Below are 15,660 nucleotides of genomic sequence, written 5' to 3' on the forward strand. Positions count from 1 at the left end.
ATGGATGTATATTAACAAATGAAATGAAGATGATCAGACAAAGCATGAAATATCTTGGGGTTATGCTGTTTGCAGTGGAATACAAGTCAAAGTAAATTTAGAAATCACTGATTTTATTTATTTGCATTTTCCATAATGTCCCAACTTTTTCTGATTAGGGGTTCTAATAAATATAGCTACAAGCAGGGATGAGGGGGCCAAGCAGGACACGGTTTCCATGGAAACAGTATGTCATTTTGTCAAGGGCATGGCTGTATTTTATTTTTTTAATATCAAAGCACATTTCATGTTAACTGATCAAAGATTAGCCAAAATATGAGCTCACTTCTTGTTCGGTGGCTTTGCCATCGAATACAGTCTTGGAACAGGAAATGGCACCATGTTCAGACATCAAGATCACAAAAGGCCTGACTCTGGGGGGGGGGAAGCAATCCAGTTCTTAGACACGAAGAGTAATGACTAAAAACAAAATAATAATTATTATTATTATTAATTATTATTATTATAGTGTCCCAGAATGGTCAAATGGGGTATTTGTTTCCGGACTCCCTCAGGGTGGAGTCTTGAGCCATTTCACCAAGACGTAGGGATGAGTGATGAAGGCGTAGCTCCCAAAAGGCATTACTGAGAAATGGCCTCACTTCCTGTTTGCCAGCTTTGCCCTCGGATACGATCAGAGAACAGTAAATGACCGGACCTCAAGATCTAAAATGTGCGACTTCAAATAAGTCATGATTTTAGACCAAAGACATGAGTGAAAACGTACCTGGAAATTTGGCCTGTTGGTGGCACAATAGAGATGGTTGGACTGACCCCAAAAGCCTGGATACTTGGACTGTCCCCTATTAACGTGCCAAATTTTATCCAAAATGGCAGTAATAATAATATTTATTTGGATGCTTGGCCCCGAATGATACAGCGCATGTTAAGTACCGTATATGAAGTCTGATGTGGCAGTTCAGTACAGTCTGCCCTAATTATCGGGGGGGATTATTGTAAAAACAGTGTGTAGTAAATTTTGTAGTATCAAAGAAACAATGCACATAATAAGCAATTATTGGACGAGGCTGAACAAAATATCGTGACTTGTTAGTGGTGAGCAAGCAATTATTTACCGATGCTGAAGGCAGAGGCAAATAATTGCTCATAAGATACTAACAAATCGTGGTATTTTGTGAAAACAGAGTTCAATAATTGTTTTATCATTCAAATAATTTTTTTTTTTTGGAAATATTGATTTTAAAGTTCAGACAACACGGTTGTTTTTTGTGTGTGTGTGTGAGAGAGGTGGGGTTTTTTTGTGTGTTTGTGTGGGTGTTTTTTTTTTTTTTACTTTCAGTTAAAGAAGCCAACTCATTGTCTGTCAGTTTAGGGAAGCGAGCCATGTTGACAAAAGTGCAAAGTAAATGTGCATGAGCAGATCATTATTTGCAGCAAAATGGCTTTCCACTGTAATGTGCATGAGCAGACCATTCTTTCTAGGCATTTATTTGCAGTTTGCTAAGCCAATCAAAACGGCGTAAAATAATTTGCATGATAATACAGATTGTCCACTCAAACAATCGGATATTTTTAAAAAGGATTCTCTTTAGAACTGCTTTTTTTTTTAAATAATAAAAATGTTTAAATCATAACAATATTTGCTGATATTCATAAAGAATCTATTCAATAAAACTAATTTTCCATTATTTATTTATTTTTTAATACCCCTGCGGGCGGCACGGTGGTGTAGTGGTTAGCACTGTCACCTCACAGCAAGAAGGTCCGGGTTCGAGCCCCGTGGCCGGCGAGGGCCTTTCTGTGCGGAGTTTGCATGTTCTCCCCGTGTCAGCGTGGGTTTCCTCCGGGTGCTCCGGTTTCCCCGACAGTCCAAAGACATGCAGGTTAGGTTAACTGGTGACTCTAAATTGACCGTAGGTGTGAATGTGAGTTTGAATGGTTGTCTGTGTCTATGTGTCAGCCCTGTGATGACCTGGCGACTTGTCCAGGGTGTACCCCGCCTTTCGCCCGTAGTCAGCTGGGATAGGCTCCAGCTTGCCTGCGACCCTGTACAGGATAAAGCGGCTACAGGTAATGGATGGATGGGCGGTATACTGGTTTACCTCTGTCTGTCCATCCATCTGAAACACCCTTTTTTTTTTTCTCAGCAACCACAAATCATAGCCACTTGGTACCGAGCTTCAGCTTGGGGTTCTATACCGTGTATACCGTTTTCAGGTCTGTCGCACATCGACTTCCTGTTTACCGACTGAATGTATTTACAAAACATATAGCATGGATTTTGACGCTATTTCAAGAAGCAAAATGCTATTTCAGAATGCCAGTTTACCAGGATGTTGTTTGAAATCCCTGGGGAGAGACACTGCTCTTTACTTACTTGTTTCAGGGTTCATTATTTGTAGAAGCCAACATTCATAATAAGTGTCCTATTCCTTTGGTTGCCTGCATTCTGATAGAAGTGAGAGCGAGGGGATACGTAAGTGAGCAGTAGCTCATAGTTGATCTTGTCTGTTGTTGCCTTTGGCCAAGTTTACATTAGACCGTATCTGTCTCGTTTTCTTCGCGGATGCACTGTCCGTTTACATTAAAACGCCTGGAAACGCCGGGAAACGGGAATCTGCCAGGGTCCACGTATTCAATCCAGATCGTGTCTGGTCCGGTGCTGTGTAAACATTGAGAATACGCGGATACGCTGTGCTGAGCTCTAGCTGGCGTCGTCATTGGACAACGTCACTGTGACATCCACCTTCCTGATTCGCTGGCGTTGGTCATGTGACGCGACTGCTGAAAAACGGCACGGACTTCCGCCTTGTATCACCTTTCATTAAAGAGTATAAAAGTATGAAAATACTGCAAATACTGATGCAAATACTGCCCATTGTGTAGTTATGATTGTCTTTAGGCTTGCCATCCTTCCACTTGCAAGTGGTAAGTGACGCGAATGCCCGATATGCACTGAGATCACACACACAGCGGCTCAGTCCCGAATCACTGCTCGTGCGCTTCACTCGCGCGCTCTGTGAGCTGCGCAGAGCCGGAGTGCGCACCCTCCAGAGGGCACTCGCTGTTCAGGGCGGAGTGATTTGGAGCGCAGGATGCCTGCGGAGCCGAGCGTATCCGTGTATTGGCGTTGCTGTGTGCACGCGAATCGTGTATTGGCGTTGCTGTGTGCACGTTAATCGTTTTAAAAACGTTAATCTGATGATCCGCTGATACGGTCTAATGTAAACCCCACCTTTAACCATGCCCTCTTGTCTTGCTATCTCCATTTCCTTTGTTATTCATTAAAATGGGCAAAAGAAACTGATGGTTGTTGACTTGTACAAATCAGACAATGGGTTTACAAAAATACATCACTATCTTAATAAGGATAATTAGGGTTAAAAACAAAAACACGCCTGAAACAGTTTTGCAAGTTGGTAGGAATCGGCTCCCGTGAGCACACAGCGTCCCCATGGTTTAGTTGAGTGTCATGGTTAATAATTATAAAAATCAACACTGCTTTCCGAACAAGAAGAAGGAAGGCTTTTTTGAGAGCACCTCAAAATGCAGTGCCCGAATTTCACAGAGCGTTGTTAGAAATAAGCATCATGTGTAGTTTTGTTAGATGAAAACAAAATCAAGTGTTGTACACAATTTGCAAATTTGTTGACAAAAGTGGACTGCATGCAAGGAAAAACGCCGATAACTTGCTGTAAAATGGAGGCTAGTCCTGGATATTTTGGGGCCGTCCTTTGCCTGACGGTTCAGGGGCTCTTATGAAGGTTGATGACGACATGAATGCTGCTATAGAGATCTTGCATGTGACGTCACAGCCGATCCAGATTGTGACAGACACCATCGTGTCGGTCAAATGCCATATTCCGCCTTCTACTTCTGCTTTTACTTCTACCTTTTCTTCTGGAAAACCCTACTATATACAATTCTACTACAACGGCTGTGGCTACAAGCTCTCCCTACCTGTGCACGGTTTTTATGTTTTTTGTGTGTATTTTTGCGTGTTGTTCGTCTGTACCGGACTTCAATATCCACTACAACCGTATGGACTTACTGGACATTGGTTTCCAGCAGAAAATGACGGTTTGTAGCGATTTCCATCGCATGCACAACATTCCGGACGAGACCAGATAGCGAGACCAGCGGGGTCTGTGGATTGTTATCGGAAGCAAAGCGAAGGAGGCAGCGCCGGGAGCCGAAGCAAAAGCGAGGCTACAGGCAGAGCTGGCCTGTTGACTAAGCTCAGAAAACAGCTACTCAAACCTCCACTGCCAAGCCTCTACCTCTCCAACGCCAGATCTATGTAAGCAACACGGACGATTTGGAATTACCTTATTCTATAATCGGTTGGTCAGTGCTATACTCAATACTTAAATGACTTACCCATCCAGTGAGGATCATTTTCTTGTTTACAAGATGCCACATCTGAGTCGCTGACAAATCCTGAATTTCTGTAAAGAAAACTGTCCAAAGATTTATAAGCACGCAGTGCTTCACCACTGAACAGCGAGGGAAAGTTGATGAGGTAATCATACACGTCCGGGTATTCTGCTGGGAGTTCAAAATCCGGTCGTGAAAACTCCGTCCGGAAAGCCATAAGGGTCACAAATCTGTAGATCGTTTATTTTAGACATATATCTAGTTATCTGTTCATTAGAAAAATGAGCCGTGTAGTCTGTCGGTTGAAATTGATCCATTCTGTACACGAGTGCAGCAGTATTCAGCGGTGTTTTTGACCGACACGATGGCGGTTGTGTACTTTCCGGTCACCTGACTGCAAGATCTCTATAGGATGGCAGGATATTTCAGGCCAAACATTCTCTGCTAGAAGGTTCAAAGTGAGCCATAGATAGAGTTTTTAACAAGATGATCTCATCTCATCTCATTATCTCTAGCCGCTTTATCCTGTTCTACAGGGTCGCAGGCAAGCTGGAGCCTATCCCAGCTGACTACGGGCGAAAGGCGGGGTACACCCTGGACAAGTCGCCAGGTCATCACAGGGCTGACACATAGACAACCATTCACACTCACATTCACACCTACGGTCAATTTAGAGTCACCAGTTAACCTAACCTGCATGTCTTTGGACTGTGGGGGAAACCGGAGCACCCGGAGGAAACCCACGCGGACACGGGGAGAACATGCAAACTCCACACAGAAAGGCCCTCGCCGGCCACGGGGCTCGAACCCGGACCTTCTTGCTGTGAGGCGACAGCGCTAACCACTACACCACCGTGCCGCCTAACAAGATGATGAGCCAAATAATAAGTTTAAAAAAAAAACTAATAAAATCTAGAAATCCGTTTTGGGGTTTTTTTTCGTCTTTTTTTTTTTTATTAACCATCTCAGTCTTCGGATTCTGTGGTGTGAATTGAAGAAGGAAGTCCATATGAACAAATCTAAAGAATATAAAAGGGCTTAAAGCGAGACGACCTTTCGATTTCATGAAATCGGTGAAATTTAGTTCCGTCTGAAATGTGGTCCTTGTGATGCATGTTTATTTCTGTAATATCTCAGGGGGAAAAAAAAAAAAGCAGGCCATTCTGTGGCTGGGAAGTTATTTTAATTTGAGGCGATTCCCGAACAAATAATGTGCATGAAATCGCTCACTTCATGCAGTCAAGCAGACAGAGGAAGTCCGTGTGCGCATGCGCAGGTTTACCTTCTTCTTTTGGGTTTTACGGTAGCTGGCATCCACAGTGTTGCATTACTGCCATCTACAGGTTTACCTTGAGCGTGCACTGACAGTTCCATCATTCTGTCGCTAAACGAACAGCTGATCACACCGAGGTGCTCGCTGACCGCCGATATTTATTAGTGTTGTCCTGTGTTTCCTTTCCTTCGCAACATAACGCCTTTTTTTTTTCGTTTCCGTTTCCGGTTGAGAGTACGTCGTGCGCATTCTGGCTGCCGCTTCTCACCGGAGCGCTTATTTTATTTCTTTTTCTTTCCTGTGTGTTTGTGTAGTTTGGTGTTTTGTTTGAGTGTGTTGTCCGCCGGTTGTGGTGTAGCTCCGGACCCAGTTTTGGGCGTCGGTTCCCTCCAGGCCTTGGTTCGCTGTGGGTGATGCCTGCACTCCCAGCTGTGGACTGCAGTGAGCCTGTTGCTCAATTTACATCGTGGTTGTCCAGCGCTCTGTGCTTTAACGCTTGGCGTGATGTTCCGAGCGATGTTGCTCAGTGGCGTCGCGGCGGCTGTGCAGGAGGTTTGGGACACACCAGCGCTCTGCGTGGCGCAGCTTCTCTGCTCGCTGTGTGGATCCATGGCGTGGTGTTCGAGCGATGTTGCTGACGGCGTCACGGCGGCAGTGCTAGAGATGTGGGACTTGTTTTCGTGCGCCTTTTGGTGGGACTGTGGCTGCTACACCACGGGAATTACATCCTGACCCCTACTTGGTGGACTATTTTTTATTTATTTATTTATTTATTTTTTTTTTCTTTCCTTGTCTATAATTGTAAAGTGTCCTTGGGTTTTTTGAAAGGCGCTATATAAATGTAACTTATTATTTTCTTCTCGCTTTCCGTTACTGTAGTCGGCCTTTCACATTTCATTCGCGTCCTCTATTTTTCTCTCCTGTTTCAAATTTGTATCCGACAATGCCTTGCGCGAACGGGGAAAGCCCGCCACGTGATGCATGACGTACAGTAGTATCTTGAATTGGGTCATGGTGAAGCAGGAAATAAGAGCGGAAAATTGAGGGCCACGTGGGCGTAAATTCATTAATTGTTCTATTAAAAAAAAAAAAACTAATAAAATTGGAAGTCTGTGATTTTGAATTCAGTAGCTTTCGGTCCACTAAACGCACACAACTGGGTGTCAGGGGAAAATTCTTTTCTTTTTATGACCTACACTTGAAAAATCTGAAAGGTAGTCATCTCTCATCTCATTATCTCTTGCCGCTTTATCCTGTTCTACAGGGCCGCAGGCAAGCTGGAGCCTATCCCAGCTGACTATGGGCGAAAGGCGGGGTACACCCTGGACAAGTCGCCAGGTCATCACAGGGCTGACACATAGACACAGACAACCATTCACACTCACATTCACACCTACGGTCAATTTAGAGTCACCAGTTAACCTAACCTGCATGTCTTTGGACTGTGGGGGAAACCGGAGCACCCGGAGGAAACCCACGCGGACACGGGGAGAACATGCAAACTCCACACAGAAAGGCCCTCGCCGGCCACGGGGCTCGAACCCGGACCTTCTTGCTGTGAGGCGACAGCACTAACCACTACACCACCGTGCCGCCCCTGAAAGGTAGTATAGCTTTAAAATATTGTACATGGAGGAGTGGATGAAGATTTCTCTCCAAATGTCTCCAACCACATTCGTGATTACAGGAAGAGACTCCGCACTCTTCTTCTGTCCATGCCTGGTATCACAACATATGAACTGTAAGCTTGCAGATGATTTTGAAACCTGTGTTTTGGTGTGGGGGGGAAAAAGCCTTGATAAAGATTAGATTTCTCAGGGTTTTGACCCTGGAGTGGCCTCTCTGTCAAATAACCACTCAAACCAAAATCATACAAGGTATAGTAAGTGCGGTGCAATGATGGGAAGGTCTCAATAGCTAATGTTTTTCTGCTTTCTTTTTTGCCATATCTGCAATACATTAGGGAGAAAAAGACTTATTTTCATGCACAGCTGAAAGAGTGCAGCATTCTGTCGGAGCGTGCAGTCTGAAAATGGCAAATCAGAAAAGAAGCAGTGTGCTGCCATTATAAGGGTCATCAAGACAGCCATCATCATCAAGGACACCATTACAGGGAGGCATTTATACTACATCATCATCATCATCATCATCATCTCCTCTCTGTGCCTTTATCATCATCATCATCATCATCATCATCAACCCCTCATCATGATCAGCACAGCCATTATAGTCATCATCATTATCATTAGGCTGGGTAATCATCCACCGAGGGTTTCTTGCAAGCCCAATATAAAGGCCGACTCAGGGTTTCACACTCATTTCCTCCGTGTGTGAGGAGAGAGTGTCATGACCGAGAGAGAGGGCCATGTTATAGGCAGGCAGCGTATTCTGTGCTTTCAGTATTTGTTTCTTATCAGGAATCTGCAACATCTTTTAACTGTGTGAGTATCTTTGTAGGGTTTTTTTTTTTGTAAACTGTGTAACTACTTTTATGCAGTGTTCTTATTCTTTATCTAAAAGTCTAATTGAGCTAAGAGCACAATTTTACCGCACAGACTAACTTGTCCAGTTTGTTGTTTTGCTCTGACCCCATCCAGCTAATATCAGTCTGCCGAGTTTCCAACTGGGGGACGAAGAAAGCTCTTCCTTCAGCCACCTCAGCATGGAGAGCGACACCCACGACCTCCGCACTGCCGAGAACGAGCGAGAGGGTGCGAGACCAGAGCCTGCATTCCCTCTCTATGTCTCCTGCAGGGGCTGCGATCAGCTCCTTGATGAGGATGAGCACTCGTGCCTGCGTTACTCGAAACGAGACGGAACCGGCATCCACGTCGGAGCACAGGCTGTGCTCAAAGGGGCAGACGGAGAGGGAGCAGGACCTGAGAACTGCCAGCAGAAGCTGAACTCGTGTCCGCTGTGCGGTTTCTCCTCGCGTTACACCAACCACGTAAAGAGGCACATGAAGACGCACAACGGCGAGAAGCCGTACCGCTGCTCGCTCTGCTCCTACGCCTCCGCACAGCTGGTCAACCTGCAGCGCCATCTACGCATCCACACAGGAGAGAAGCCCTACAAGTGCGAGCACTGCACATTTGCCTGCAGTTCACTGGGCAACCTGAAGAGGCACCAGCGCATGCACACGGTTGCGAATCCTGCTCAGAATGCACAACAGCGAATGCACACTGCCCTGAATATAGGCCAAAATACACACCAGAGTATGCAAACCGGTGCAAATCCTGTGCAGAATACACAGCGGATGATGAGCAGCCTCAACCTTCGAGGTCCTGTCGGATGCCAGGGCCTAAAAGAGGACCCTCCCCGTGCCTCGAGGGAAGGTACGCTTTTATTTTTCTTCCTTTAAAAAAAAAAAAAAAAAAAACATGTTCTGTTCGGAATGAAAATGTTTATTTAGCTGTAATGCTCAGGACATTTTGAAAGTAGGTGAGGTAAGGATTTGAAACGAATTAGTAAATGAGGTTATAGATTACATTTAATTCGTTAGAGGATTTAATTCACGGGTGGCACAGTGGTGTAGTGGTTAGCGCTGTCGCCTCACAGCAAGAAGGTCCGGGTTCGAGCCCTGTGGCCGGCGAGGGCCTTTCTGTGTGGAGTTTGCATGTTCTCCCCGTGTCCGCGTGGGTTTCCTCCGGGTGCTCCGGTTTCCCCCACAGTCCAAAGACATGCAGGTTAGGTTAACTGGCGACTCTAAATTGACCGTAGGTGTGAATGTGGGTGTGAATGGTTGTCTGTGTCTATGTGTCAGCCCTGTGATGACCTGGCGACTTGTCCAGGGTGTGCCCCGCCTTTCGCCCGTAGTCAGCTGGGATAGGCTCCAGCTTGCCTGCGACCCTGTAGAACAGGATAAAGCGGCTACAGATAATGAGATGAGATTTAAACTTGCACCTGTGTTAATAATTTATATTGACATTAATCATACATATTGGTATTATAAATTGTTTTATTCTATCCACATTCACTGGATATGAGCAATCGTGCGCTCTGATTGGCTAGGATATCAGCTCATATACCATGAGGAGAGAAAAACAAAATGGCGGCGCGTGTTGCTGAACCAACCGAGGACGAAATAAAAACTCGACTCAAAAACAAAATCCCCCCCCCAAAAAAAAACCCAACAAAATATGGAATGAAAGTATTTGATGGTCAGAACGTATTTTTTTCCCCAAGAATTATGAATATAGCAGTATTTTTCACAAATTGCTACAGTCATTTTGCCGGTTTGTTTACATTCTAAGCAGAAATGATTTTGTCGGATGTTTTGTATAAACTTTTTATCGAATTTGCAAAAAATAAAAATAAATAAATAAAAATGCTGTTTCTCAAAATCCAGTGAATGTGGACAGAACGCGCCTCATTGGCTATCAGCTCATGTACGACTTGATTTCGTGGAATAACTTATTTATCAAATGTATTATACAACATTTATAGATAAAAGTATTTCTTATAAATTATGAGAAGGCCCGTGTCATCATGACTACAAAAAAATATATGTATGTTGAGTAATTTGGGCGATTAGGAATTAAAGGAATACTCTACTCTTGTGGGTGGCACGGTGGTGTAGTGGTTAGTGCTGTCGCCTCACAGCAAGAAGGTCCGGGTTCGAGCCCCGTGGCCGGCGAGGGCCTTTCTGTATGGAGTTTGCATGTTCTCCCCGTGTCCGCGTGGGTTTCCTCCAGGTGCTCCGGTTTCCCCCACAGTCCAAAGACATGCAGGTTAGGTTAACTGGTGACTCTAAATTGACCGTAGGTGTGAATGTGAGTGTGAATGGTTGTCTGTGTCTATGTGTCAGCCCTGTGATGACCTGGCGACTTGTCCAGGGTGTACCCCACCTTTCGCCCGTAGTCAGCTGGGATAGGCTCCAGCTTGCCTGCGACCCTGTAGAAGGATAAAGCGGCTAGAGATAATGAGATGAGATGAGAGACTCTACTCTTGTTTCTTTAAACTAATTTCTTTCCAAGTCATTTATAGCCTATGAGTGATTAGAGTGGCTAAGAATTTTAACACGTTTCCCCGTACTGGGCAAAAGACAGAAAGCCTTATAGACCTTATATAATATCTGTTTATAATCTCAGTTATATTGGGATCCTAAGCACAGATATTGAATTCTATTAATAACAAGTGTTGCTAGGCGAAACAAACCTCACCCGGTAGCACTTCAGATGAATATGAAAGATATTGCGAAAAACAAGTCTGACCTTTTTTAGTGACCTTGATTTTGACCTTGTGTGTGAACATACTTGGCCAATAAACATGGTTCTGATTCATATTCTCTGCTGCTCTCAGCCAATCAGAACACACCGTTCTGCGCGATTATGTTCTTACATTCTTACAGCACGATGACATAGCGGCTACCGCCTCTATATGAAGCAGTAGCCACAAAAACCTTGACCTTGACCGGATGACCCCCAAAATGTTGGAGGTTCTATTTGAGACCAACGCCCATCTATCCTGAAAGTTTCATGAAGATTGGTCCAGCCGTTTTCCCGTAACATCATAAACAAAAAAACAAACCCCACCGAAAACAATACCTCACCCTGCTTACTCCGTAAGGACACTTTTTTTCGATGGAATAAAAGCATGTGTTCTATTCCTTTCTAGCGGCTTTCATTCAGTTCGTTCGATAGCATGTAATATTATTAGCATATCGCTTATCCTTCGTGTATTACACCACTCTACCCAACGGAGAATGAGCGTTGAAGATGGTTTACGATATTGCATGGTTGTCAAGACAACAGGATGTCACACGTCGGAGCTGATGCGAATATCCAAAGAGAGAGGTTTTTTCCTGCACACGCGTAGAGGCACGTAAAACTTCCACGCTAGCGAGCGACCGTGACAATTTCTAAGCGATCACGGCCACCAGGTTTGCTTCATCAAATACGGAAGATTTTGATAGAATTTTGAAAGAGAAAGACGCCAATCCCTCTGTTCTTAAAAGAGAACTGAAATCATCTTTAAGCTTGCTTTATTTCTTAATTAACGTGTTATTCAATTGCGTTTTCGGTTTTAGTAACCTTATATCGTGACTCATATTGGCAACTAATTGCAATTAAATATACTTATCAGCCTATTCGGTTTTTAGTAGTGCTGTCAAAAATGTCGCGTTATTAATGCGTTAACTTGACTCAATTTTAACGGCGATAATTTTTTTTTATCGCGAGATTAACGCTCTGTGACATGATGTAGGTTTTTCATAAGCTTTTGAAACTGCCAGGAACTTGGAACAGAGACTTTGCTTAGAAAAACGATAGCAGCTAGACTGTAATGCCACGCCCCGCACAGCCAGAGTCCTCTGCCCTCCTCCCTCAAAGAACCAGCGCGGGCAGGGCGCGCTAGTAGAGATGGGATTTATGGCTAAAGAGCCATAAATGAGACAAATGAGCCAGTCTTTTGAACGGCTCTTTTCAAAGAACGGATCACAAAGATGCGGATCCCATCAAAGGATGGGATCCGCATCTTTGTGATCCGTTCTTTGAAAAGAGCCGTTCAAAAGACTGGCTCATTTGTCTCTTTTTAAATATTTATTCAGTTTTAAGAAGACAGCGTCTAAAGAAGCCAGATCCCTCTGAACTGTAAACTCAATGCTATCCCAGAAATCCTTCCTGTAATATGCAAATTTGGCCGCCTCTGATTGGACAGCGCGACGCATCAACAGGCAGAAAGTGTAAACGTACAAAATGTGTTAAGTGAGCTGAAACAGTAAAGATCAGATTCAATGCAATATTTATCAACGAACAACTTAAAGTTAATATAATAGTGTACTTTATATTATAATCAAGCATGTCAAGCCTACCGTCACTGTGTAACCTGTCTCTCTGATTAGATTAATCAAGCAGTAGATCACTTCACTCATGGTTCTCTTGTTAGTCTCGGGACGAAGAGCCACGGTGCTCAGCTTAGGTTTCAGTTTGCAGTGGCTGTGTCAAGACGTGTTATGCTTTGCAATAAGAAAAACATTGGTACAAAACAAGCCCATTCACTTTTTTTATGCTGGTAAGAGAATTACAATGGTTTTTCGTGTGACAAGAATGTGCGATTAAATTGCGATTAATCGCGAGTTAACTATGACAGTCGCGACATTAATCGCGATTAAGTATTTAAATCGCTTGACAGCACTAGTTTTTAGCCATGTTGAATTTAGTCCGTTTGGTCCACGGCAGGCGTCGCTTATCCGCGCGATCTTCACGAGGCTTGTGCGAGACTTCGAAACGTCAAGTGTCAGCGCCGCCGTTTTGAAAGCTGTTTTCCAAACGAAATATTGCACAAAAACGAGTTTAAATGACGATTACTGCCTACTTTTTTTCAAACTTTCCTGATTGCTATCAAAACAAACAAAACTTCCGGTTTGATTACATCAGCATTCGAAAGCGTCTTTTGTCAACGTTGGCCACTTTGATTTCCGCTGTACGTTTTACTTCCGTCCTACGATGTCTCGCACAGGTCTCAGCGAATCTCGTTTGCAGCCATTGCTTTGACATACGGACTGATATATTCCATTGCATATTTCAAACACTCATAACTTGCTATAGCAGTGACAAAATAGCGATCAAAAATGCATTCCTGTATTTAATAAGATGAGAGAAATAGAATTTTGATGATAAATTTGCCTTCAGTTCTCCTTGAATTCTTTGTAAAATCTATAATTGTTCCATCGAATGTGTATGAATAATGATAATAATAAATAATGGCGCTTTTTTTGTGGTTCATCAGATCTATTCCATTCAGCGAGCATAATACTGAACTCCTTTTCAACTCGTTCAGTATCCTGCTAGCTGAATGGAATATATCTGATATACCACTCAGCGCCAGCCAATATTATTGAAATATTGTATATTTTCTTGCCCTTTTATTGCAAGCTGCTCATTTTGTTTTGGTGCAATTTTCAGTGCTTCAGTCGTCAGAAATGAAGGGGAATTTAAGTGTCGGCAGCGACGGCGGATATCTCAAGGCTTTTGCGAGGCTGAAGTCCGAGCAGCAGTCATGCACCCGAGCACAGCCTGGCGTCCTGCCTCCTCTGCTCTTCCCTTTCACGTGCAGGCTGTGTGGCCTGGTACTGGACGGTGAGGACGGGTCATCAGCGCAGATCTGTGCCAAGTGCACTCTGGAAATGCTGACTAAGGATGCAGCAGGCAGCACCAGCGAGCGGGGACACCGAGGGGACAGGGTGTACACGTGTGCCGCCTGCCCCTTCCTCACACACTACCCCAACCACCTGGCCCGGCACATGAAGACGCACAGCGGCGAGAAGCCCTATAAGTGCCCACAGTGCCCGTACGCCTCAGCCCACTTCGACAACCTGAAGCGGCACCATCGCGTGCACACGGGCGAAAAGCCCTACAAGTGCCACCTGTGCGACTACGCCTGCGGCAACCTGGCGAACCTAAAGCGGCACCAGCGGGTTCACTCGGGCGCCAAACCTTTCCAGTGCAGCGTGTGTAGCTACAGCTGCAACCAGAGCATGAACCTAAAGAGGCATATGCTGCGTCATACAGGCGAGAAGCCACACAAGTGCCACGCGTGCACGTACACTACAGGCCACTGGGACAACTACAAGCGGCACCAGAAGAAACACGTAGCAGGAACAGAAGAGTGGGACAAAGTGCCGCTGCCTGCCAACGAAGAAGAGGCAGAGATGGATGAGGAGGAGGAGGAGGAGTAACCTAGCAACATGAACAATTATAGTACGACGAGGAGATTATTTAAAATTGAAATGAAACGTTACAGTACCAGCATAAGCTTAGTTCTCGTCCCCCTTCCTTCGTGTCACGTTTCTCGAATAGTCTCAAGCTGCTAAACAGACTTGTGCACAAAATTGAAACTGTTTTTCATTACCTTCGCGAAGGGTTGAATGGGTGACTCGAGAGTGCCCTTGCTTCACCAGTGCCATAGACATTTTTGTTACGCTACCTAGACGAAACCCAGTCGTTTCTCCTTCAGTGTAAATCTTGCACGGATGTTCGTCGACCCACAGAGCCGTCCGGACTGGCTGTGGTTTCTCGGAGGCCTTTGCTGCTCAAACGGATTAGTTGTAAACCTACACTCCACCCCTTTACAGTGCCAAAACTGAGTCCTAACCACTGCAGCTTCTAATGTCATTTTACGTACTCGCGATGGTGTTGCTCCTTGTTCGTACGTCTCAACTGTGAACTTTTGTCCGATGTTAAATTAGCGCATAGTAAACATTTAGAACGTCATGATTTACGTAAAGCACTTATTTTTGTATGTAGTTTGTTCGTTAAAAGAATGTCTGGCATGCATTTGCCATCCGTGGCATTAACTTAAAGAAAAGGGACCATGAATTTCATATGCAGTTTATAACCTTCAGGTTGCCAAGAAATGATGGATTCCTTTCGATGTGTGGTGCTTAAGTGCTCTCTTGTAATTATGCAGTCGTTTCATAATTGCCTTAAATATCTTGGAATAAAGTACCCTGTGGTGAGACTCGTGTAGGATGAAGTAATCAATACACAGCTGTGGCATGGAAACGCTGAACTGGCTGGTTTATGGTCCGTACAGGGCGAGTTAAGAAAACAATGGCAACGTTTCTCTTTGGAACGTCATTTCCTTTTTATTCCCCTGGTATATACAGTTGTGTTCAAAATAATAGCAGTGTGTTTAAAAACGTGAGTAAAGCTCAAAATCCTTATAGTTTTTATTTCCATGCATTGGGAACACTGCACATTATATTCTACATCAAAACATGAAGAAAAATGTATGAATATTTTAATTACTTTACAGAAAATGAAGAAAAATGAACATTGGGCTGTTCAAAAAAATAGCAGTGTCTGCATTTTTCATTACAAACTCCAAATATTTACTGTATAAACTGAAATCTTAAGGATTTAGTATTCCTGTGAATCACTAAACTAATATTTAGTTGTATAACGACGGTTTCTGAGAACTTCTGGCACCTGTGAACAGGTATTCCAGCCCAGGATGATTTGACAACATTCCACAATTCCTCTGCATTTCTTGGTTTTGCCTCAGAAACA

General features: G+C 44.2%; 1 protein-coding gene across 2 annotated transcripts in view; it reads left to right on the plus strand.

Moving 5' to 3' along the window:
- znf513a (zinc finger protein 513a) overlaps positions 1-15,109 on the plus strand; it is a 47,987-nt gene extending 32,878 nt beyond the window's left edge. The window contains exons 1-3 of one of the 2 annotated variants that reach the window (XM_060917660.1): positions 7,654-8,089; positions 8,248-8,985; positions 13,555-15,109. In XM_060917660.1, the coding sequence (XP_060773643.1) occupies positions 8,313-8,985; positions 13,555-14,327 (1,446 nt within the window). In that variant the 5' untranslated portion in view covers positions 7,654-8,089; positions 8,248-8,312 and the 3' untranslated portion in view covers positions 14,328-15,109. Of the gene's footprint in view, positions 1-7,653; positions 8,090-8,247; positions 8,986-13,554 lie in introns of those variants that run through there. The other variant, XM_060917659.1, reaches the window with a different exon arrangement.
- Positions 15,110-15,660: the final 551 nt, after the last annotated feature.

This window comes from Neoarius graeffei, chromosome 3, assembly GCF_027579695.1.
Source record: "Neoarius graeffei isolate fNeoGra1 chromosome 3, fNeoGra1.pri, whole genome shotgun sequence".
NCBI classification, from domain to species: Eukaryota; Metazoa; Chordata; class Actinopteri; order Siluriformes; family Ariidae; genus Neoarius; species Neoarius graeffei.